General features: G+C 41.5%; 1 protein-coding gene across 3 annotated transcripts; it reads right to left on the bottom strand.

Moving 5' to 3' along the window:
* Nucleotides 1-1911: 1911 nt before the first annotated feature.
* Nucleotides 1912-19013, bottom strand: GJB7 (gap junction protein beta 7). 3 transcript variants are annotated; one of them, XM_064412606.1, is made up of 3 exons: nucleotides 18759-19013; nucleotides 11117-11173; nucleotides 1912-5704 (listed from the first exon to the last, which is right to left on the bottom strand). In XM_064412606.1, exons 1-3 carry the CDS (start codon nucleotides 18768-18770, stop codon nucleotides 4883-4885), a joined length of 891 nt encoding a protein of 296 aa, XP_064268676.1. In that variant the 5' UTR covers nucleotides 18771-19013; the 3' UTR covers nucleotides 1912-4882. The 3 variants fall into 3 exon arrangements, with proteins under 3 accessions (XP_064268676.1, XP_064268677.1, XP_064268675.1); XM_064412607.1 differs by lacking the exon at nucleotides 18759-19013 and adding an exon at nucleotides 12869-14103; XM_064412605.1 differs by lacking the exons at nucleotides 11117-11173; nucleotides 18759-19013 and adding an exon at nucleotides 6489-6848.
* Between the last annotated feature and the right edge of the window lie 119 nt (nucleotides 19014-19132).

A 19132-nucleotide genomic window follows, 5' to 3' on the forward strand; every position in this document is an offset into this window, starting at 1 on the left:
GGTGCTAAATCGCTTACCTTCGCAGAAAGCCCGTGCTTCCATTTGAGCAGAGCCCATCAGCACCTCTCACTTTCCATCCCTCCCAAGTGACCCAACTTATTATGCCACGTTAGTAAATCAAAGGTGCAGTCTGAGAATGATAAAACCAAAACAAACCCTTGCATTTTGACTCTAAGAGCGATCATTAAAATCATTACAAGTACACAGTGCCATTTTCTACCTGCCAGAGGCTGCTGGTCCCCCTGGATGGAGCTGCTGTTGGATACCAGCCACGGTGATTGTACAGGGAACTTCTGCAGGGGAGAAGAGGGCAGAGATCCTCTGGAGAGGATCCTCAAAGCTCACCTGAATTCTCTTGTTTTCAGCTGTACCTAACCACTTCAGTCACTGTCAACAGACCTCGCAACTGTTAGTCTTTAGAAGAATGTTTGTGTTGTCTAAGTTGAATAGTTTAAACATTCCTAATGATTGATACTGTATCATTTGCAGTTCTTGGACTGAGAATAGCATACAACTATTTAGCTACACAGTGTTATACTAGAATGCTATTTAAAAAAAAAAAAAAAGGATTAAAAAAAATCCAATGCCATAAATATCCAGGAAGCAATTTCTGATTTGGATCTGGATTTCTGAGAATAAAATATTTAATATTGTCTCATCCCAATCAATCCAATTAAAGCAGATGCTGTACCCATATAGTTAGTATATTCCATGGCACACTCCCTTTTAGGTGGTCACTGACAGCCTATTCAACAGGTAAGCTAGTATGGGGTTTGTTGCTTCCTTTTTTAAAAACAAACAGGAGTATTTTGAACTTAAAATGGGGTACCAAAGGCAGGATCTGATTTAAAATGTCAGAGACTGCAGAGAGCACTCTGGTTTGTAAAGCCACCTACAGAAACTCCCAAGGAAATAAATTTGGTGTTTGCATTTGGATGTTTTACCTTGGGTGATACAGAAAACCTCCCACCCTAGCAGTTGTAGCACACCTGCATGGGCAGCTTCTCTGGGGCCTGAAGCCACCCCCCTGCCTTGGGGCTGCTGGGTGGGATGGGGCTCGGGGTGGCCGAGCCAGATGTACCAGCAGCACTTCAGCTGCTTTAGGGTGCCCCAGAGGTGCTCTCAGCCCCACTGCCCAGTCCTTCTCTGCCTTCTGCTTTGTCTTTCTCCTTCCTCTATGTCTCTGCCTTCTAGAATTGTCACCCATTACCTGTGGAGCATTCAAGCAAAGATGCTTTCTTTGAAGCCCCTTGTTGCCATCAGGAATGTGCTGACTAAAGCAGCAGGTGTTGCTGATGGAGAAGCAACCAAATTGAGGGGTCTGTCTGAATGCAGAGCGTGGACTGTTTGTGATCAAAAGACACCTTTAAACTGACAGTCAGTCTCTCTCTGGTACTCAACTATGTTTATAAAGAAATGTGCTATTACCTGAGCCCTAATTCAGTGTAAATAAGAGTAGTGGGTTTGTCCCCACATATTTCAGGGTGGTCCTTCTCAGCAGGATGGGGGGACTGTGGGTTCTAGAGCATTATGCTGGGACATTTGGTCTAGGATGCTGGATAGTAAGTGAGCAATGCTTGTACAAACAACACTGGAATCAGTTGGGTCAGGTGAGGGGCAAGTAGTTGGCTGATTGTTGCAATTAGTTTCTGTGCCAAAGAATCGGTTGGGGCCCCCACCTGTGTGCAGGGGAGAGAGGGACTGGGGCAGGCTGTGCTGGGGGTTAGGTCCCCACGTTGTAGAAGCTCCTGCTCATGCACTGCTCAGCCCTGTCTGGAGACTTGGTATGGAGATGATACAAGGGATAGGGAAAGGGATAGGAAACGGGGCCACTGGTACTGGAGAAGGGAGTAGAGCAGAAAAACTATCAGCAAATAGGGAAATATTTTGTGTGTGTCTTTTTTTCAAACCTTTCTGTCCCAAGGCAAGAAGCTTACTTGGATTTTAAGGAAAATGAGAGTCTATGTAAGACATGGATCTTTTGATGTTTGCAGGGATGTTTTGAAATACTAACGAGGTAAATATTTTTGTATGAATGCGCATGCAGTGATTATGTTATTTCTCCATTACAGTATGGGCTCAGATCAGCTTCCTATCAATTGCTTATATCCTTGTGGAACATAGCACTTGAGTTCAGTTTTTTAGAATGTTAGTCTGAGTGATTCAGAAGTTTAGGGACCAAACCTGTAAACTCATTTGAACCAAAAATGTAACAGCAAATGCCTTCAGGGGTGCATGGATGAGCAAAACTTAAACTGGAGAACAAAGGCATATAAAAGTGGGAAAAGGGAAGGAGCCAGTAAAATCAAATGGTTGCCAAGAGCAAGAGTTCAGAAAGCAGATGAATTGGTTTCTGTTCTCTCAGGTTAAGTGATGCTCATTTCCTTTTCATTTGTAGCCATGTCAAGCACTCAAATTTTGCAGCAGATAATGTGAAGGCTACTTGGCAATTTGCTGTGAGTGAGGCGGGTTGTGTGGAGTTGGTCCATAATAATTTTTCTAAATATTTCTCATGTAAGGTACTGGCTTTATCAAATCTGAAGTATCCTCCAAGACTCGAAATGTTGATTTTGGAATTTATTTATAATTTCTTGGCTGTTGGAAGAGAGAACTAAAAATAAAACCTTGAATATCCATTCCAAAGAATTAGAGTTCTTGTTTGATGGGAAAATTTTTGGTCTAAGTGGTAATCTCTAACCACAGAGCTTTAGGTGGTCTCTAAACCCCTTCAAGCCCTGACTTAATATACTTTTTTATTAGAGAGCTGCTAATGCACTAATTTTATCAGAAACCTGTGTTGGCTAAACTGTGTTTGCTTCTCTTCATTTTCTATCAAATAAACCTTACCTTAAAACAATGAATAAATATTTTTTTCATTAATGTGCTCTTAAAAATCTGTCCGCAGTTATTAAAACCCAGATATTTCAGAAACATTTTTTTTAATTTATAGCATTGCCCTTGTCTTAATAAAATGGTGCATGGGGGTCCAGATGGGCCAAGATAATTTTGGGGTTTGTTCTCAGTTACTTAGGCTGCGGCACTTGCAGTTTCACAGGGTTCATGGGCGGTTTTGCTTCAGACATTCTTTGGTGAGTTTTGTCCAGGAGCTGCAAAAGACTTCCTAACTGCATTTTCTGTGTATGTAGAGGTTTAAAAGAAAATGTTCTGAATTGTATAAAGCAGCCTGTCTCTATATAGGACTGATTCAGCACCAATCAAGATTTAAAACTAACTTAAAGCTTGCCACAAGCTGGTATCTGAGGGACTGCTGTTGCTGCTAATTTCAGCAGCAGCAAATGTCTTCCCATATTTTACAAAAGTAGGTTTATTTTAGGGGAAGAAATAAAAAACCCAAACAAAGAACAAACCCTACCTTGGAAATCACCATCAAAAGTGCATAGCTTGTTCATTAGTTGCTGAATTTTGCTTTGTAACTGCTACTCATTAAATGTAATGCTTTGTAACCATGGGGCCAGAGGGGGCCTCAGAGAAAAAAAAATAGTTAGCCTGCTTTTGCCACGGTTTCTTCCTCCTTATCTTGGCACAAACAATAAAATTAGTTCAGCATTCAGGCAGCTCCACTTCAGTTGGTGTTTTTCTCTAAACTGCATTTTGATCATGCTCAGTACTAGATGTATGTCCATAGGTCTTTCATGCCAGCAACAGAAAGAACACTACCCTGAAGGAAGTTTTTAAGGTGATACTTTCCATTGTCTTAGAAGCCTAGGTTCAACAGAAGACATGTCTTAGCTGATTTCTGTCCCTTTCCTGTTAGCCCAAACAACACAGATGACAAAGAGCAGTGGTGTGTGGTGTTTATGAGATTCTTTGGAATTTGGGGGAGGGAACAGGTGATTCTTTTTTACTTTGTTTCAACTGGGGCTCTTCACATTTTTAGATTTCATGTGTTCTTCTGCAGCAGAGAAATCTACTGAAGGAGTAGCATATTTTCAGCCTTAATAAAGGGATCAGATTCTAGGCTAATTAATACTAGGGGCTACTGGCTGCTGTTGTGCTGTACTGTGTGGTCTGCATTTCTCTATTCAGATCCCAGGTAGGAATGATCTGTTCACTTAAATGTCACTACTGCAGAGCAGAAGACAAATCTAATGAAATGGGAGCTGCTTGGTGCAGGTAACCAGGAGTTAACCCTGGCACATGCTGCTTGCACGAGTTTGAGCAAGTGCCTTTCTTAAAGGATGTTTTTTGATTATTAATACCCTAATAGCTATAAAGGCTCAATTCCAGAAGGAAGTGCTCCACAAACAGCTAAATAACCAAATCTGTCTTTATCACATGGGCTAAACTAGATGTGTCTACCTCTTCTTGGTTCTTCCTTTTTTGAGATGTTTCATAGTACAATGGAATGGACTAGTGACTATCCAGCTTACTTCAAGGCACAGCAATCACTATGCCAGCACTTTCCTATTGCCATTCCAGCAGTTACCAGGTCTGATCCACCCACCTGATAAATCTTGTACACCCCTTGCTGTTCATCTTAATAAGTCCCAGGTTCTTCCTATCTCTGCATATAAAAAGCCCATTTTTTCTTGTACCAAAGCAATTCTGTGTAATATTCAGTACACAACTGTTTGAGCAATTGTTTCAGCATGATTTATCATAAGCATCTCTGTTTATATTAAAGCTTCATGGAATTCTCAGAACTTCTACATTTTTTTTTCAACATGAAAAGGTCTCAATGATTCTATGTACGACATACATAATGTAACTGAATTTATCAGCTCAAGTAATGGGGAACTAACAGAGAAACAGCATTTCCTATGTAACTATCCTTTCAAGGGATAGTTCTGCAAAGCACTGATTGGAAAAGCAATTTGTCAAAAACAGCTTGTGTAATGGGAGGGTGGTCTCCAGCCTTCTTTCAAGTCAGCGGGGAATGTTTTTCATGCTCATCTTGCATATTCAGAGGCAAAGATGATGAGCTGTTGTGGAGTCGTCCTGCAGCTGCTGCTCTGTTGTGCCTGATGAGTTCTGATTCACAGCAATTGCTTTTTGAGCCTTGCTGGTTCTTCGCGTGTCTCTTCAGATAACATTTTATGGAGTATTTGAACATCAGATAACTCAGTTCACTTAGATTTAATACAATGCACAGGCATGAAGTTGCCACCAGAAAATAGAGGAAAATCATCTTCTCTGTGGGTTTGGAAATATAACAGTCTACAGTATTGGGACATGGTTTTATGTCACATTTCACAAGACGTGGTATTTTGAATCCATTGTACAATTTATAGAACAGAACAAGAAAAAATATTTCAAGTCCTGTTTTTAAAATGAGGCTGATTAGGTAAGTGCACAGCAATCCACCATCTATCTTTCCTCGATTTTTGTAAAGTTTCTGGTTGTGGTGTTTCTCTCTGTTCTCTCTGTAAGCAACATGAAAGACAACCAAGAGTGAAGGGGTGGAGACCATGATTAATTGCAAAGCCCAAAATCTGATGTGAGAGACAGGGAAAAAATGGTCAAAGCAGACATTTTCACAACCAGGCTGCTTGATATTGCACTCAAATTCATCATGTTCATGTTTCCAGATGTTTTCTGCAGCAGCAACATAAACCAGTAAGCGGAACAGGAACACAACAGCTACCCAAATTCTTCCAATTCCTGTTGAGTATTTATTCACTCCACTCAGCAGATCACGTAGGAATGCCCAGCTCATTTTTCTCATCAAGGAAAGATGGAAATGCTGTATCAAAGAAACACAAGATCAGAGAGATGCATCCTCTTGAGTGAAGACAAATGGGACATTCATGCAACATGAAATATAACCAGTAGCTGAAACAATTTAAAATTATTAAGCATTTAGAAGTAATTTAATATTATTAAGCATTTAAATAAGAACAACAAGCTGTTCTTATTTCTGATAATTTAATAATTCTGATACATTCTGAGGCTATTGAACAAAATTTATTTGCTGTTAAAATACATTTTGTCAATTAGGCTGAAGTCTAATCATTGTGTTAAGCTGTCCTCTGTAAGAAATGTGCCTGTTCTCCCTGAGGGTCTCTTGACTGTCAGGTAGGGCTTTCTCTGCAAGTTCAGGCTGACACTACCACTGAATTACACTCAGCTTAGCCCTGTCAGTTATGCAAATACTACACACAATCAAGTCAGATTTCACTTTCAAATTTATGCATAGGAACCAAGTGTCCCATACTAAGTTGACTACAAAAATGCAAATTGATTGTTTTTTGTCTGTGGTCTAACTTTTGGGTAAACTTGTGCAATATTTTAAATATTTTCCTGCTTCATTGGATTTTTTTTTGTTGCATTTCTTATCATTACTCCAAAATATGTGTGCATATTTTGCGTGTGTGTGTGTGTGTGTTACAGTTTGTTATCTGCACAAGTCTTTCCCTGTCCTAACTCTAGAACACTTCTTTTGGAAGAGCTGCCTAAGGAGCCACTGGCAGGGAGATTCATCAGTGTCAAAAGAAGACCTGAAGTATCCACCAAGAATATACAGTCACCTTTGCACCTGGCCCCATCTCCTCAAAGGGAGTCCACCTTTGCACCTGGACTCCCCATCCCAGCCCCCATCTGACTGAATCCTTGGGGGTATCAAGCTCCTTTTTTTGTAAGAACAAAAAGTAGAGGTATTCCCAGCACACAGAGTAGCTGGGAGACATGAGGTGAGGAGGGAAATCAGAAGTTTCTGTGTGTTATGTCATTTAATGTCCTCATTCCATCTTCTGCTCCTGTAAATTCTGCCTAACAGGAGAGAAAATGTGCCCCTCTGTGGCTGCAGAGGCACACACAAATCCCACTGGCCTGCTGTAGCTGCAGGTACTGCTGATGGAATGAACAAGTTCATCTGCGGGCAAGTTTGAGTAGTAATCAGGCCACAGCATCACAAAGCTTCATGGAAAAGGTATTCAGGCATTGGAATGGGCTGCCCAGGGAGGTGGTGGGGTCACCATCCCTTAAAGGTGTTCTAGAAACAACTGGAGGAGGCATTTAGTGCCATGGTCTAGTTGATGAGGTGGGCATTGATCAAAGGTTGGACTCAGTCTTGGAGGTCCTTTTTGACTTAAATGATTCTGTGATTCTGTAAGGCACAACACAGATGGAAAGCTCAGTGTTTCTTTTGCTGTCCCTCAGTTCTGCAGCCCTTCATGACATCTGCCTATGGTCAGGCTTCTGCAGGAAAGCAAGGTATTTGGATATTCCTGCATTGCTACCACTAGAGCTGAGCACTGGCTTGAGGAGCTGAGGGACAGCTGCAGAAATTAATATATTCCTTATTTCTACTGCCAAGAATGGTTACCAAGCTACTCCTTTATGCTGCAGATAAAAAAGATAACAGTGAAATACCAGCTTATATCCTTTCAGACATATGCTCCTATGCTTTTAAATATGTTTGGCAGAGTGGTTACTTTTTCATTAAAGAGCTATTCCTCTCTTCCACAGAGTTCAAGCAGAAGTTTAAAACAAACTTTTGAAGACATGAGCTTCAAGGCTTTAATGCTTTCTAAATAAGCAACACACAGTCACAACAGTCTCAAAGGAGCCAAACAGCAAATATGAGCACACCACTATGTAATAAATCACAGGCAAGGAAACAAAGCATTCACTGGGAAATGTTAGCATGTGCATGTGCATCTTGTGGATGAGCTGTCCTCTGGAGATTTGAAGGAAAACCTCAAGAGGCCTCTTCTAAGTCTTTAAGATGTGCACAAGGACTGTTGGAGGGAATTCTGAATTTTGTTATTCCATGGAAAACAAGTGTGGCTGCAAGGGGGCTTTTGCTGATGACAACTATAACACCATCTATATACCATGTACAACACCACCCTGCACCATCCCTTTCTGATGTGAAATGCCTGATTTCACCTATCAATCCATGGTTGGAGTTACACCAGTTCTGAGCCTCCCGCTGAACAGAAATGGAAGAGATGCTGGGTCACCAGCAAGGCACAAAAGTCAGTGGGAACCAACACTGGTGGATATCAGGCCATGGTTATACCTAAATAGAGATTGAGACATTTACCTTGAGGTCTCTTTTTCCCAAAGCTGAGCTGCTACTTCCTTAACTGAGCAGCAAGAGGGATTAGAAAAGATCGACTTTACACTTTCTTTGCCAATCTCACATTGAGAAGAGCAATATAAAGGAGAATAAGAAGTCCTGACCGAAGGAAACAGGGATCAAGAATTTTACTAAAGTCAACAGATCCTGAGCAAGGGGTAAATCCAGCCAGACAGAAGATTGGATGGATAAAATTCCTGCAAAGCTAATTTGCAAGAGAGTAACACATTCTGTTACCAAGATGTTTAGTAATGAGGCATCAGGGATTCCACAGAACTGAAAGTGGTTCCTGGTCAGTGTGCTCTGTTGAAGAGAAATGAAAATTTATTGAAAGACTGCAGGGCAGGTCTTGTGGCCCACAGCGCTTCTGCAGCCAGGGGTCTGCAGAACTTTGGTTATATTTTTTCCAGTTGCAGCCTTAACTTGATAATGAGAAATGGCTGTAGAAAACAACGTTCAGCTTCAAACCTAAACGGCTACAGGGCCTCTTTTGTAGTATTGTTTGTAACTAGCACAGCTCCCCTGTTCAAAGGAGCTGCAAGTGTGCTTTGAAAAGGTTATGTTTGCTTTATGACCACTGTTGCTATAGATGTGGATGTTAACTGATGCTTTTGCATCCTTTGAAAATACAATTAATTCACTGAAGCATTGCAAAGAACATACGGAATGGGCGAAAAAAGAAAATGGACTTCAAAGACAAGGAGTTACTCAACAGGTAAACAAGAGAAAATTGATTTATGGGACAGCACAGGCACAAGACTGATAAGGGGTCAAGTTAGCTCAGCTAGAGAAGAGACATTAAGTGGGCTGTATGAAATTCAGAGCAAGGTGAGGATTCAGACAATGAAAAAAGAAAAATCATCTAGTGAGCACATAGCTGGGCAGTAGGAAAAATATGGCAGTGGTATTTTGTGGCAGTACACATGGCAGCAGACACTGAGTAGTGTTGGGGCATGATGCTTTAGCAAAATTATATTCTGGCTAATGTAAGGACAAGAGAGGAAAAGCGTGATCCAAATTCTTGCAGCCAAGGAGAGATTTAAGCCTTGGGTTCTTTTTGTGCAGAAAGAAACAAAGGGAAGCTAGCTAAAGAAATTGAGTAGATTGTGGGAAATGTAGATGACATCAACTTGTGTCAGGGTAATGTCCAATGCAGAAGCTAAAAATGAAATTACTCAAAGTTTTTAAAAAGTTACAAAAGTTTTAAAGGGGGATCTCCTTGGCACTGTGGAAACAAAGACCACAAAACAGATTTGGCATCTACTGGAAATTACCAAGGAGGCATTAGAGAGAGTTAAGCAGTAGAAGATAGGTTATTTGCACCAAGTACTCAAGGAAACATTAAATGGAGCAAGAAGTGAGAAGCAGGGATTTGTGGTTAGACTTACTTCAACCCTCTGCTCAATACACACATGCACACCCCAGTTTGAAGCAAAGCTGAAGATTAGAAATATGTTGATTTGTTTTTCTCATTTCTAGCGAAGTGCGAGTGATAAGCATGTAAACAAATCTGCCAGTCAAGAAATAGAGCAAATAATCTCTCCTCCTCATCACATACATCCTTTATTCCCTATATGGGATTTAAACACCCCCACCAACATACACATACACTTTGTACTGCTCATGAGAGGCACAAATGACCAGAAGAGGCTTCCCACCCCATTTCTATCACATTTATCAGTGACTTGATTTTCCCTCTTGGGGTTGGGCACATGTTCTGGCGAGCAAACAGAGTAACCTGAATGCACCATTAACTTCTGAGTGTGCTGAATGTACTTTATTGAGTAAAGTGTTTGAATGATGCTATTGTTGTTGAACATATTCATCAAATATTAATTTCTGTCATTCACTGATGCCTACAGGAGGTTGGCTAATGTGCATTGAGTAATGCATCAATTGAAAAGCACAGTGCTCAGAGTATTACTTCACCTAGATTTCAATCAGCTCTGCTAATTTAATTATTTTAAAAGCAGAAAAGGTATTTTTGTGTGGAGGAAAATGGCAAGCAGAAGGCAGTGACAGGAAAGTAAGAAAATGCAAGAACTGAATAATTGGAGAGGAAGTGGGGAAGCATCCTAAGTGTTAGAGGCACAAAGGGCAGGCAACTTGGAACTCAAAGAGCTGGCAAATTACAGGAAGAAGGCACAGTATTTTGGGAAATGGAGATGGAACAGTGAGAAATAAGAGAAAGAACACAAGCCTCTGAACAGTGGATCTATCAGTTCTGTACAAGCAAGCTAAATTATCCTCACAGTTTGAGAGATGGAAGAGCTCCTTTTTCTGATGTAAACATTGCTGGGGAGTATTTGCTGCACCTACAACTTATCTTGATTTATTTATCTAATTTTTTTTAATAACAGGAAGAAAGAGAACCATAAATAGTGACAAAACATGATAAAGAAGAGAGCAGAAGTAGAAATCACAGAGGATACAGGACCATAAAAAAGCAGAGCTGGTAACAGTCTTTAGAGTCCATTCTCTCCTTTATTTTTTACACTTCAATCAAAACATCATCACAGCACTTTTTTTTTTCTTTCCCCAAACACCAAGGATTCTCCCAGTGTTATGAGGAAAAGAAAAAACAAGTACTGGCACAATGGTTTCCATAAACAACCAAACAAATAATGAAGCTTATCTTCAGGTGTTCATTTAGTAAGTGCATTTTGCCCTTATCTTTCTGTTTGTTGATATAAGGAGGCATACATCCATTTTATGGTTGCTGAGCCTGTTTCATGGACTGCCTACTGACTACCAGAGGTGTGAGGTCCACAGGCTGAGAAACACTGATTTGCTTTGTTCTCTGGTCCTAAAAAGGCTTAGCTGGGCAGTAACTGTTCCTGGCAGTTCAGTCTACTCTTAAGTTGATGGAAGCTCCACTAGCCCCCTCAGCATGCTGCTCTCATGACTCAGTGCTCTGCCAGAAAAGAGGAGGGATCAGGAATCCTCCTGGGAACACCAAGGAACAGCATCACTTGATTCAAAGTCACATTACCAAGCTGCACATGCACCAGCTGTGCAAACTGCTGCACATCTGCAATAGGAGCTGAAAAACTCTTGCTACAAGTCACTAACCTTGCAGTGACTTTGGTTCTTGTTCAACGGTGAGAGTGCCACAGTAATCTTCAGGTCCTTATGAGAGAGTCAGCAAGAGAAAACAGAAGACATAAAAATTAACTTTGCCTTCTTCAGACAACTCACCTCTTTTTATAAAATAAGTAAAGCCATAACATTAATGTAATAGTGACACTCATTTTTAAGGCTCTTCAAAAACTAGCCAGGTAGAACCTGACAACCCCTGAGCAAACACAACCCTCCTGGGTCTGTGTCCTGGCCACTTCTGCCATGACCACTGCTAGTGGTTGGTAGTGCAGCAAAGCCTACGGTTCTAAGGCTGATGTGAGCCAAAATTTTCCCACCTATTACAGCCTTCAGGTGCTTCCAGAGGAATGAGAGGCCCCCAAATGGCAGAGGTAAACATACTGGCAATAGCTTGCTCTTCTGTCATGCACAGAAAAAGAGTAGACACTGTAGATGCTTTAGAATGAGACTCATTGATATGAACTCTTCATTAACGTGTAATGGGGAAAGGGCATCCTCTCCTACAAACACTGTCAATCTAGACAGAGAAAACATGTGCTGTCAGGGGGCAGATGTGGTTTATCCAGCACCACTCAGCACATCAGAGGCAGAGCTAAGAAAAGAACCATGATCTCTCATAGCCCAGTCCCTTGCTTTCACCTGCCTTAGCTTGCTGATTCTAACCTCTCACTGTTCCATGCCTGTTATTAACTTTTAACTCCTTGGAGCAAGAAATAAGCTCTTTGGTCCACTGGGAGATAAACCTCTAACTACTGTGATATTAAAAGCAGAAATAAATAGGGCTTAAAATAGACACGTGGTATGTAAAGACATTAGCCTAGATATTTATTTGTCCACCATCTACAGGAAGGAAAAGGAAACACTGGATGGAAGAGGGCTCAGCTGGTCATTTAGCACAACACTGGAGCTGGTTGATTTGGCTTTTACATCTGACTTTCACATGGGTTTCTGCAGTGGCTTGGGACAAACCTCCTTTTTTTCCTCTGCTTCAGGATCTTAGTTGCCAAACATTCACTTTCCTGAAAATACAATTTCTAAACTATGGCAAAATCCCATCTTGTTTTGTATTTAGGGAAACCACAAACATCACTTAAAAAACCAGCAGCTGCTGAGTGTGATGCTTTGCCAGCTGCTAATTGCTGTGGTCTCTTCTCTGCAGCAATGAATGGGTTTTGAGAGGGCACTAAAACAGTTCACTGTTTTCTTTGTTACTTGGTCAATGATGTATTTTTAAAAAATTAAGCTCAGAATTAGCCAAAATTACTTAATTTTTTAAAGCCATGATATTCCTATCTCATCTACATAACTACAACTTCATTTCTCATCCCCTTGGTGCCAAACAGATAACCCATTTATACCATGCTCTCCAGATGTAAACAAAAATCTCCCTCCACAGCAAATGATCTTCACCATAAATAAATATTTGCTCAATTCAGGCTACTGTTACTACTGTCACACTTTAGCCAACTTGTAAAATAATAAAAAGAATTGACAAATTCAAAAGATTTCCACTTGGACAATAAATTGTCACTGGCCACATCACAGAGATTTTAACTCTGTAATATTATGAAGTACTGCAACAGTGCAACAAAAAGCAGATTATATCCATGGTTTATGTTGACTGATGGGACACTTGCATGAGGCTACTATCAATCCTATTTAATATTAGAAAATCAACTTCTCATTCAGTGAAACTGTATTTTATAACAAGAAAATCTAACTTACCTGTGTCCCAGTGAATGATTACAGCTGGATCCCAGCTCTCTAGTGGAATTAACAATCAACAGCTCATTTCTGAGAAAGGGAGTTACTATTTTATGCCTGGAAAATGGGAACTGCTTATCTCCTAGGTAATACAAACTAAATGAGTGTAACCTGATCATCCCTGCTGGCACACAGCTCAAACCAGAACCATAAAGCAGCTTGTATCATCAGAAAGATATGAGGAAACTGGCATTTATTTGAAGTTGTAGGATTTATCTGCATCTTTTGAGCACTCACTGGCATCAGCTCAGATGCTGCACTCTGTTTTCACAGCAGCACAGCCTGAAGATGTGTGCTGTGAGCCTTAACTCACACTGTTTGCTCTTTGACATTTTACATCAGATTTGCATTTTGTGTTCTCCTGGGCAGGTCAGCTGTCCACAAAACACACATATTCTTTTAGGCACACATGACTCCCAACAATACATTACACAAATGCTCAGAAAAGCCTTTCTCTTAGGATTTTAACATACAGTGGTTTTCCCAAGCAAGTGAAGCCTGTGGTTTCTTAATTTTGTTTACTGTACATGCTAATCAGTACCCATGTTGGCCTGAACCACTCCCCACCAGGAAGCCGACAACTTTACTCTCAATAACTAAGCAAAGGAATAAGTGTTTATGCCCTGTCTCATGCATCTCATATCAGGGCTTTGGTGGCCAATTTTACCTGGGATGTGGCTGTTCCGCTGAGTAACATTACAAAATATGCAGAAAGACTGAACTCCTTGCCTCTTAAATGAATTATTCACACTCTAATTTATTCATAGTATAATTTAATTAGCTCAAACTCACTGTGGCTTTTATCTGGGAATTACATGTGAATGTTTGATAGTTTTACAGAGAGGAAACTATCACACAGCCTTACACATGTGCCTGAACGTGCACCTTGGTACTGTCCCCAGAGAAGCTGATGCCTTCAGAGGGTGACTAAAGGTGCCAGAGCTTGGGGCTGGACTGCAGGTAATGCAAAGCTTTCCAGATATCTGCTGGCAGCTCATCACGGCGGAGAGCAGGAACTAGGGAGTTCCTGGAGTGTGTGGAAGGTAATTCCCTGACACAGCTGGTAAGGGAGCTTGCTGGGGCTGTGCTCTGCTAGACCTGCTGCTTGCTGGCAGAGAAGGGCTGGTGTGGTGTGGTGGTCGGTGGCCATCCTGGGCACAGCAACCACAAAATAATAATTTCTGGTCATTGGTGAAGTAAGGAAGGGGGATCAGCAAAGCCTCTGCCTTGGACTTCCAGAGCATGGACTTGGGTCTGTTCAGCACACTGGTTCACAGAGTCCCTTGGGAAACAGCCCTTAAAAACAAAGGGATCCATGAAGGCTGGACAAACTTTAAGAAGGAAATCTTAAACGTACAGGAGCAGGCCATTGCCATGTGCTGGAAGATGAGCTGTTGTGGAAGAAAATCAGCCTGACTGAATAGGGAGCGTTTACTGAAACTCAGGGAAAAAAAGAGTTTATGACCTTTGGAAGAAGGGGCAGGAAACTCAGGAAGTGCACAAGGATGTCATTAGGTTATGAAGAGTGAAAATAAGAAAGGCAAAAGCTCAGCTAGAATTTGATTTGGCCACTGCTGTGAAAGATAATAAAAAGTGGTTTTATAAATACATTAACAACATAAAAAGGGCCAAGGAAAATATTAATCTCTTATTGGCTACAGAAGGGAACACTGTAACTAAAGATGAGGAGAAGGCTGTAGTACCTGATGCCTTCTTTGCTTCAGTCTTCAACAGAAAGACCAGTGATCCTCAGGGCAACCAGCCTCCTGAGCTACTAGTCAGGGACAGGGAGCAGAGTAGACCCCCTGCACTACCAAGAGGAAGTAGCTGGTGGACTGTTGAGCCATTTGGACCCTCACACATCTGTGGGACCAGATGGAATTCATCCGACGGTAGCAAGGGAGCTGAAGAGCTGGCCAAGCTCCTCTCCATCATTTATCCTGAGCCCTGGCTAACTAGGGAGGTCTCAGTGGGATGGAGGTTGGCCAGTGTGACTCACCTACAAGAAAGGCTGGAAGGGGGATCCAGGGAACTACAGGCCAGTCAGCTTGATCTCAGTGCTGGAGAAGGTTATGGAACCAAGCATCTTGAGTGCCATCATGCAGCACATACAGAAGAACAAGGGGATTAGACCCAGGGGGGTCTGGGGGTAGGGAAGACAGGTCCTACCTGACCAACATCATCTCCTTTTATGACCAGGTGGCCCAGTATCAGGGCCAGCCCTGTTCAATATCTTCATTAATGATTTGAACAAGGGGATGGAATGCACCCTCAGTAAAGTTGTAGATGAAATTGAGTGGGAGTGTTGATGCATTCTACTTGAGGGCAGGAAGGATCTGCACAGGGATCTGGACAAGCTGGATCAATGGGCTGAAGCCAATTTTATAAGGTTCAACAATCAACAATCAACACTTCCTTCCCTGGATGCATTAAAGAAATGACTGGACATGGCACTTAGTGCTATAGTTTAATTGGGGTGGCAGTGTTCAGTGAAACATCGGATTCACAGATCACAGAAACCAGAAAGGACCACAAGGATCATCAAGTCCAGCTCTTAAGTAAATGGCCCCTACAGTGTTATCAGCACCATACTCTTAACCAGCAGAGCTCCTCTCAGGGTCAATGATCTGGAAGTCTTTTCTAACCTTAATGATTCTATTATTCTGTGTGGTAGTATTAATATATAAAAAGACAACTGTAAGGTGCAGAAAATCTGAAGAGTTCCAGAATACTGTGAGTCAGATTCCCTTACAACAGAGTTTGTTCTGTTGAAACTGTGAAATTCCTACCCTCTGTAGTCTTCTTAGGAGCTCTGTTCCCTGCCTGAGATTAGAAAAGGTGCCTACATTAGAAAGGATTTTAAGTTCCCACACCTTAAACTGATTGGGCGTCAGAGGCAGAGGTTAGTCCTGGTCTGTGCCTCCACTTCCAACTGCCTCCCCCAACTGCATTGCTCTGCTTACATTAGACTGAAAATTACACTTTATTATTTTTTCTTTTCTGGCAATGGACCAGGGAACAAAATTGGCATTTTCCAAGGCTGAGCAATTATGACATTGCATGCAAAGATGTCCAGAGCAGTTACAAGTGCAAAAAGGTCTCCCCTTGCCCTTCCTTTTTGGAGATGCAGTCTTAGCTCAAATTTGTCTTTAAAGCCCACTGTAACTGTAAGGTATCTGTTTGTATGTTGTAGTGAGAAAATGTAGTGCTACACATGTTTCTCTGCTCTTCTTTTGTAGTAGAAATCACCTTTTTCTTTCTAGAGGGGATGCTTTGAGTTTTGATATTCTGTTCCCAGTCAGAACTAATTTACCCACTCAAAAATGAAAGTAGAACCAAACAAAGTGCCTCTTTCCTTCCATACTGAATTCAATTGAAAAAGATTTATAAGCCTGATCAGCGTTTGAAGAATAACAATTGCTTTAATCTTTGCTGGAAAGCACGGCTGGCTGATTTGTTTTGTCTCAGAGAGACACGGCTGGCTAACAAGTATTATAGAAGACATACAAATAATGTTATGAAACACAGAAGAGTCTTGGTTTTAAAATGCATATTGCCTTAAAACTGTTTGGGATTGTCAGTGGTAGGGTCCCAAACAGTGCATGCTGCTGTCTGAAAACAGCTTGCTTTCAATGGGAACAACACAAAGGAGCAAAAGCTGTTGAAAATCAGCATAAGGACTCTTGAGACTGACATAAGCAGAGCAACAACCACACAAAAAACCCTCAATACCCTCAATGCCACCCCTGTCTAGCTGGTCTGTTTGTTTCTTATGCATTTATGTCCTTAATATGGCCATACTATTTCACATGCCTCAGTGCAACAATGACTGCTCTCATCATTAGCTTTGAGCAAGGAGGGAAAAAGTACTTCTAATTACTAATTTTTGCTTTCCTTTCTCCCCCAGATTTGTTCAGCACAAAACAAAACAAAACAAAAAGTCCCAGTTGTCAACTCCAATTAAATATTGTGAAACTCATGGTGCCTAAAACATTTAAAAATAATTTTAAAAGGTGAATTTCATATTCACATATCAAAACTCTAACAAATGTGGTGGTAGTTGCCCCTCTCACTACAAGTCATACCAGTGCTGAAGTCCCGGTGTAGATGCAAAAATAATTTCTTCTGCCTACAACAGCTCTGTAACTGTGTCTCTAAAGCCAGGATAAGCTTATCAGTACCTTGAGGCACCCTATCTTTATTCTGAAGACAATGTGAAGCTCTGTTCTTGTGCAGTGCTTGAAATAAGCAGGAGCTGTGGGGTCAGTCAGCCAGGGCAGGAGGCACGGTGCTGCACACCAGGCTGGCTGTCGCATGCTAACCATGTCTGCGGGGCACAGCACCGGCCTCGCTCTGCTCGCTGCAGAGGCCTCTGCAGCTCAAGTGATAAGGGCATGTGAGTCTCAAGAAAAGCAGAAATCGCTGTGAGGTTGTGAATGGCTGTGGCACAAAGCACAATACTGAATGCAGGATCCCAAAGGAATTTAGTTGAAAGGAAAATAAATCTCAGTAACAGGCTCAGGTTTAGAAAAGGAAGGGCGTTTTGTGTGATTTCTTTTCAGGAGAGATACTCGGATATTAAGAGGATGGGTGACTCAGAAATGCCACAGATGTTTACTATTCTACGCTTTTATAAAGCCTCTCCTATAAAATATACCAAACGACTTCATAAGACTTAATGGATTGAATGTTTCAACATCCTTTGGGTCAGATGACAGCAACATAATATTCACATTAAAGATAACATACAACACGTTCCCACAGTCATAAAGCAAAACTAGAAACAGTAAGCAGTCTAAGCTTTTCTTTGCTGCACAGTTAATCTGGTTAGTTGGCACATGCTTAACATATGCCAAGTAGCAGCATTCACATCAAAGCCTAAGCCCGTTTCTACATCGCTCTCTGCTTCTCTTTTTACACACAAAGCCTTATCCCACAGCTCTTCATATGGAGATTATATTCTCTTCAGCCAGTGTAGGATCTTCCCTTGTCAGTGATGCCTGGGACCTACCTGTCCTTTATAAGATGGGAAGTGCTAGAGAACTAGCAGCAACCTAACAATCCCTGCCAACAATATATTGCAAATGTGTTTTGGCATAAACCCATCCTACCAAAATCTGGAAAAATCTATCATGACCCTGCCTGACTTTGGATCAGAAGTTTTATCTGCATGGGTGGTGTAACTGCTGGGAAGGGGTACATGGCCAATAAATGAGGGCGCTTTCTCTCTGCTGCTGTAATTCTTTTGGCTTCCAAAATGTGGGGGGAAAAATTGTTTGGGAGCTGTATGCAGAACATCTCCTATATTACCGTACCAAACTCTTGCAAAAACCTTGTATTGGCTTCTTTCAATTAGACAAATATGAAAACAAATGAAAGCAGCTTCACTCAGATTTTCTACTCAATAGTTTCCAAACAAAATCAGCTGTGTGGCATATGCCACCAAAACAATAGCTACCAGATTAGCAGATGGTATGTTGTGAATTAATTGTTGACACAAACCCCAGACATACCACTCAATCCTCTCCTGACACCTAAACTTATTTCCCTATTATTTTTCTCACCTCATTATATTTGCTCACAACAAGAAAAAAAAAAATTAGATACTCCATCTGGATTTAGACATGAAAAGTTAACCTGCAATTTATTATTACTCTGCCATCTTTCAAAAAAAAAAAGGCAGTTTGATTACTGCAGAATAAAAACATGGAACAAGAAGCTCTGTAAGCCTGGATACCTCTAGATACCATAGAATCATAGAATTAATATGGTTGGAAATAGCTTCTAAGATTATCAAGTCCCACTGTACACCCAGGGTCACTGTTTTCACCACTAAACCACATCCACACACCTTTTGAGCCATTCCCAGCCAGCTTGTTCCAGTGCCAGACTGCCCTTTCAGTAGGGATATTTTTCCCAATCCAAACCTCCCCGGTGAAACGTGAGACCATTTCCTCTTGTCTTGTCAGTTGTTACTTAGGAGAAGTGATCCACCCTCACCTCACCACCACCTCCCTTCAGGTAGTTGTACAGGACGATAAGGTCCCCCCTGAGCCACCTCTTCTCCAAGCTGAAAATCCCCAGCTCCCTCGGTGTCTCCTCATGGGACTTGTGCTCCAGACCCTTCAGCAGCTCTGTTGCCCTTCTCTGGACATGCTCCAGCACCTCAATGTCCTTCTTGTAGTGAGGGGACCCCAGAACTGGACACAGCACTCGAGGTGTGGC

This window comes from Passer domesticus, chromosome 3, assembly GCF_036417665.1.
Source record: "Passer domesticus isolate bPasDom1 chromosome 3, bPasDom1.hap1, whole genome shotgun sequence".
Classification (NCBI taxonomy): Eukaryota; Metazoa; Chordata; class Aves; order Passeriformes; family Passeridae; genus Passer; species Passer domesticus.

Bases quoted from the DNA above. Each gene is read 5' to 3' on its own strand.
- GJB7 (XM_064412605.1), bottom strand. From the start codon at position 6,647: ATGTCTCCCAGCTACTCTGTGTGCTGGGAATACCTCTACTTTTTGTTC. The intron at 5,705-6,488 runs GTGACTGTATAT...TCTTTGATACAG, and splicing joins AGATGGGGCCAGGTGCAAAG to CATTTCCATCTTTCCTTGAT.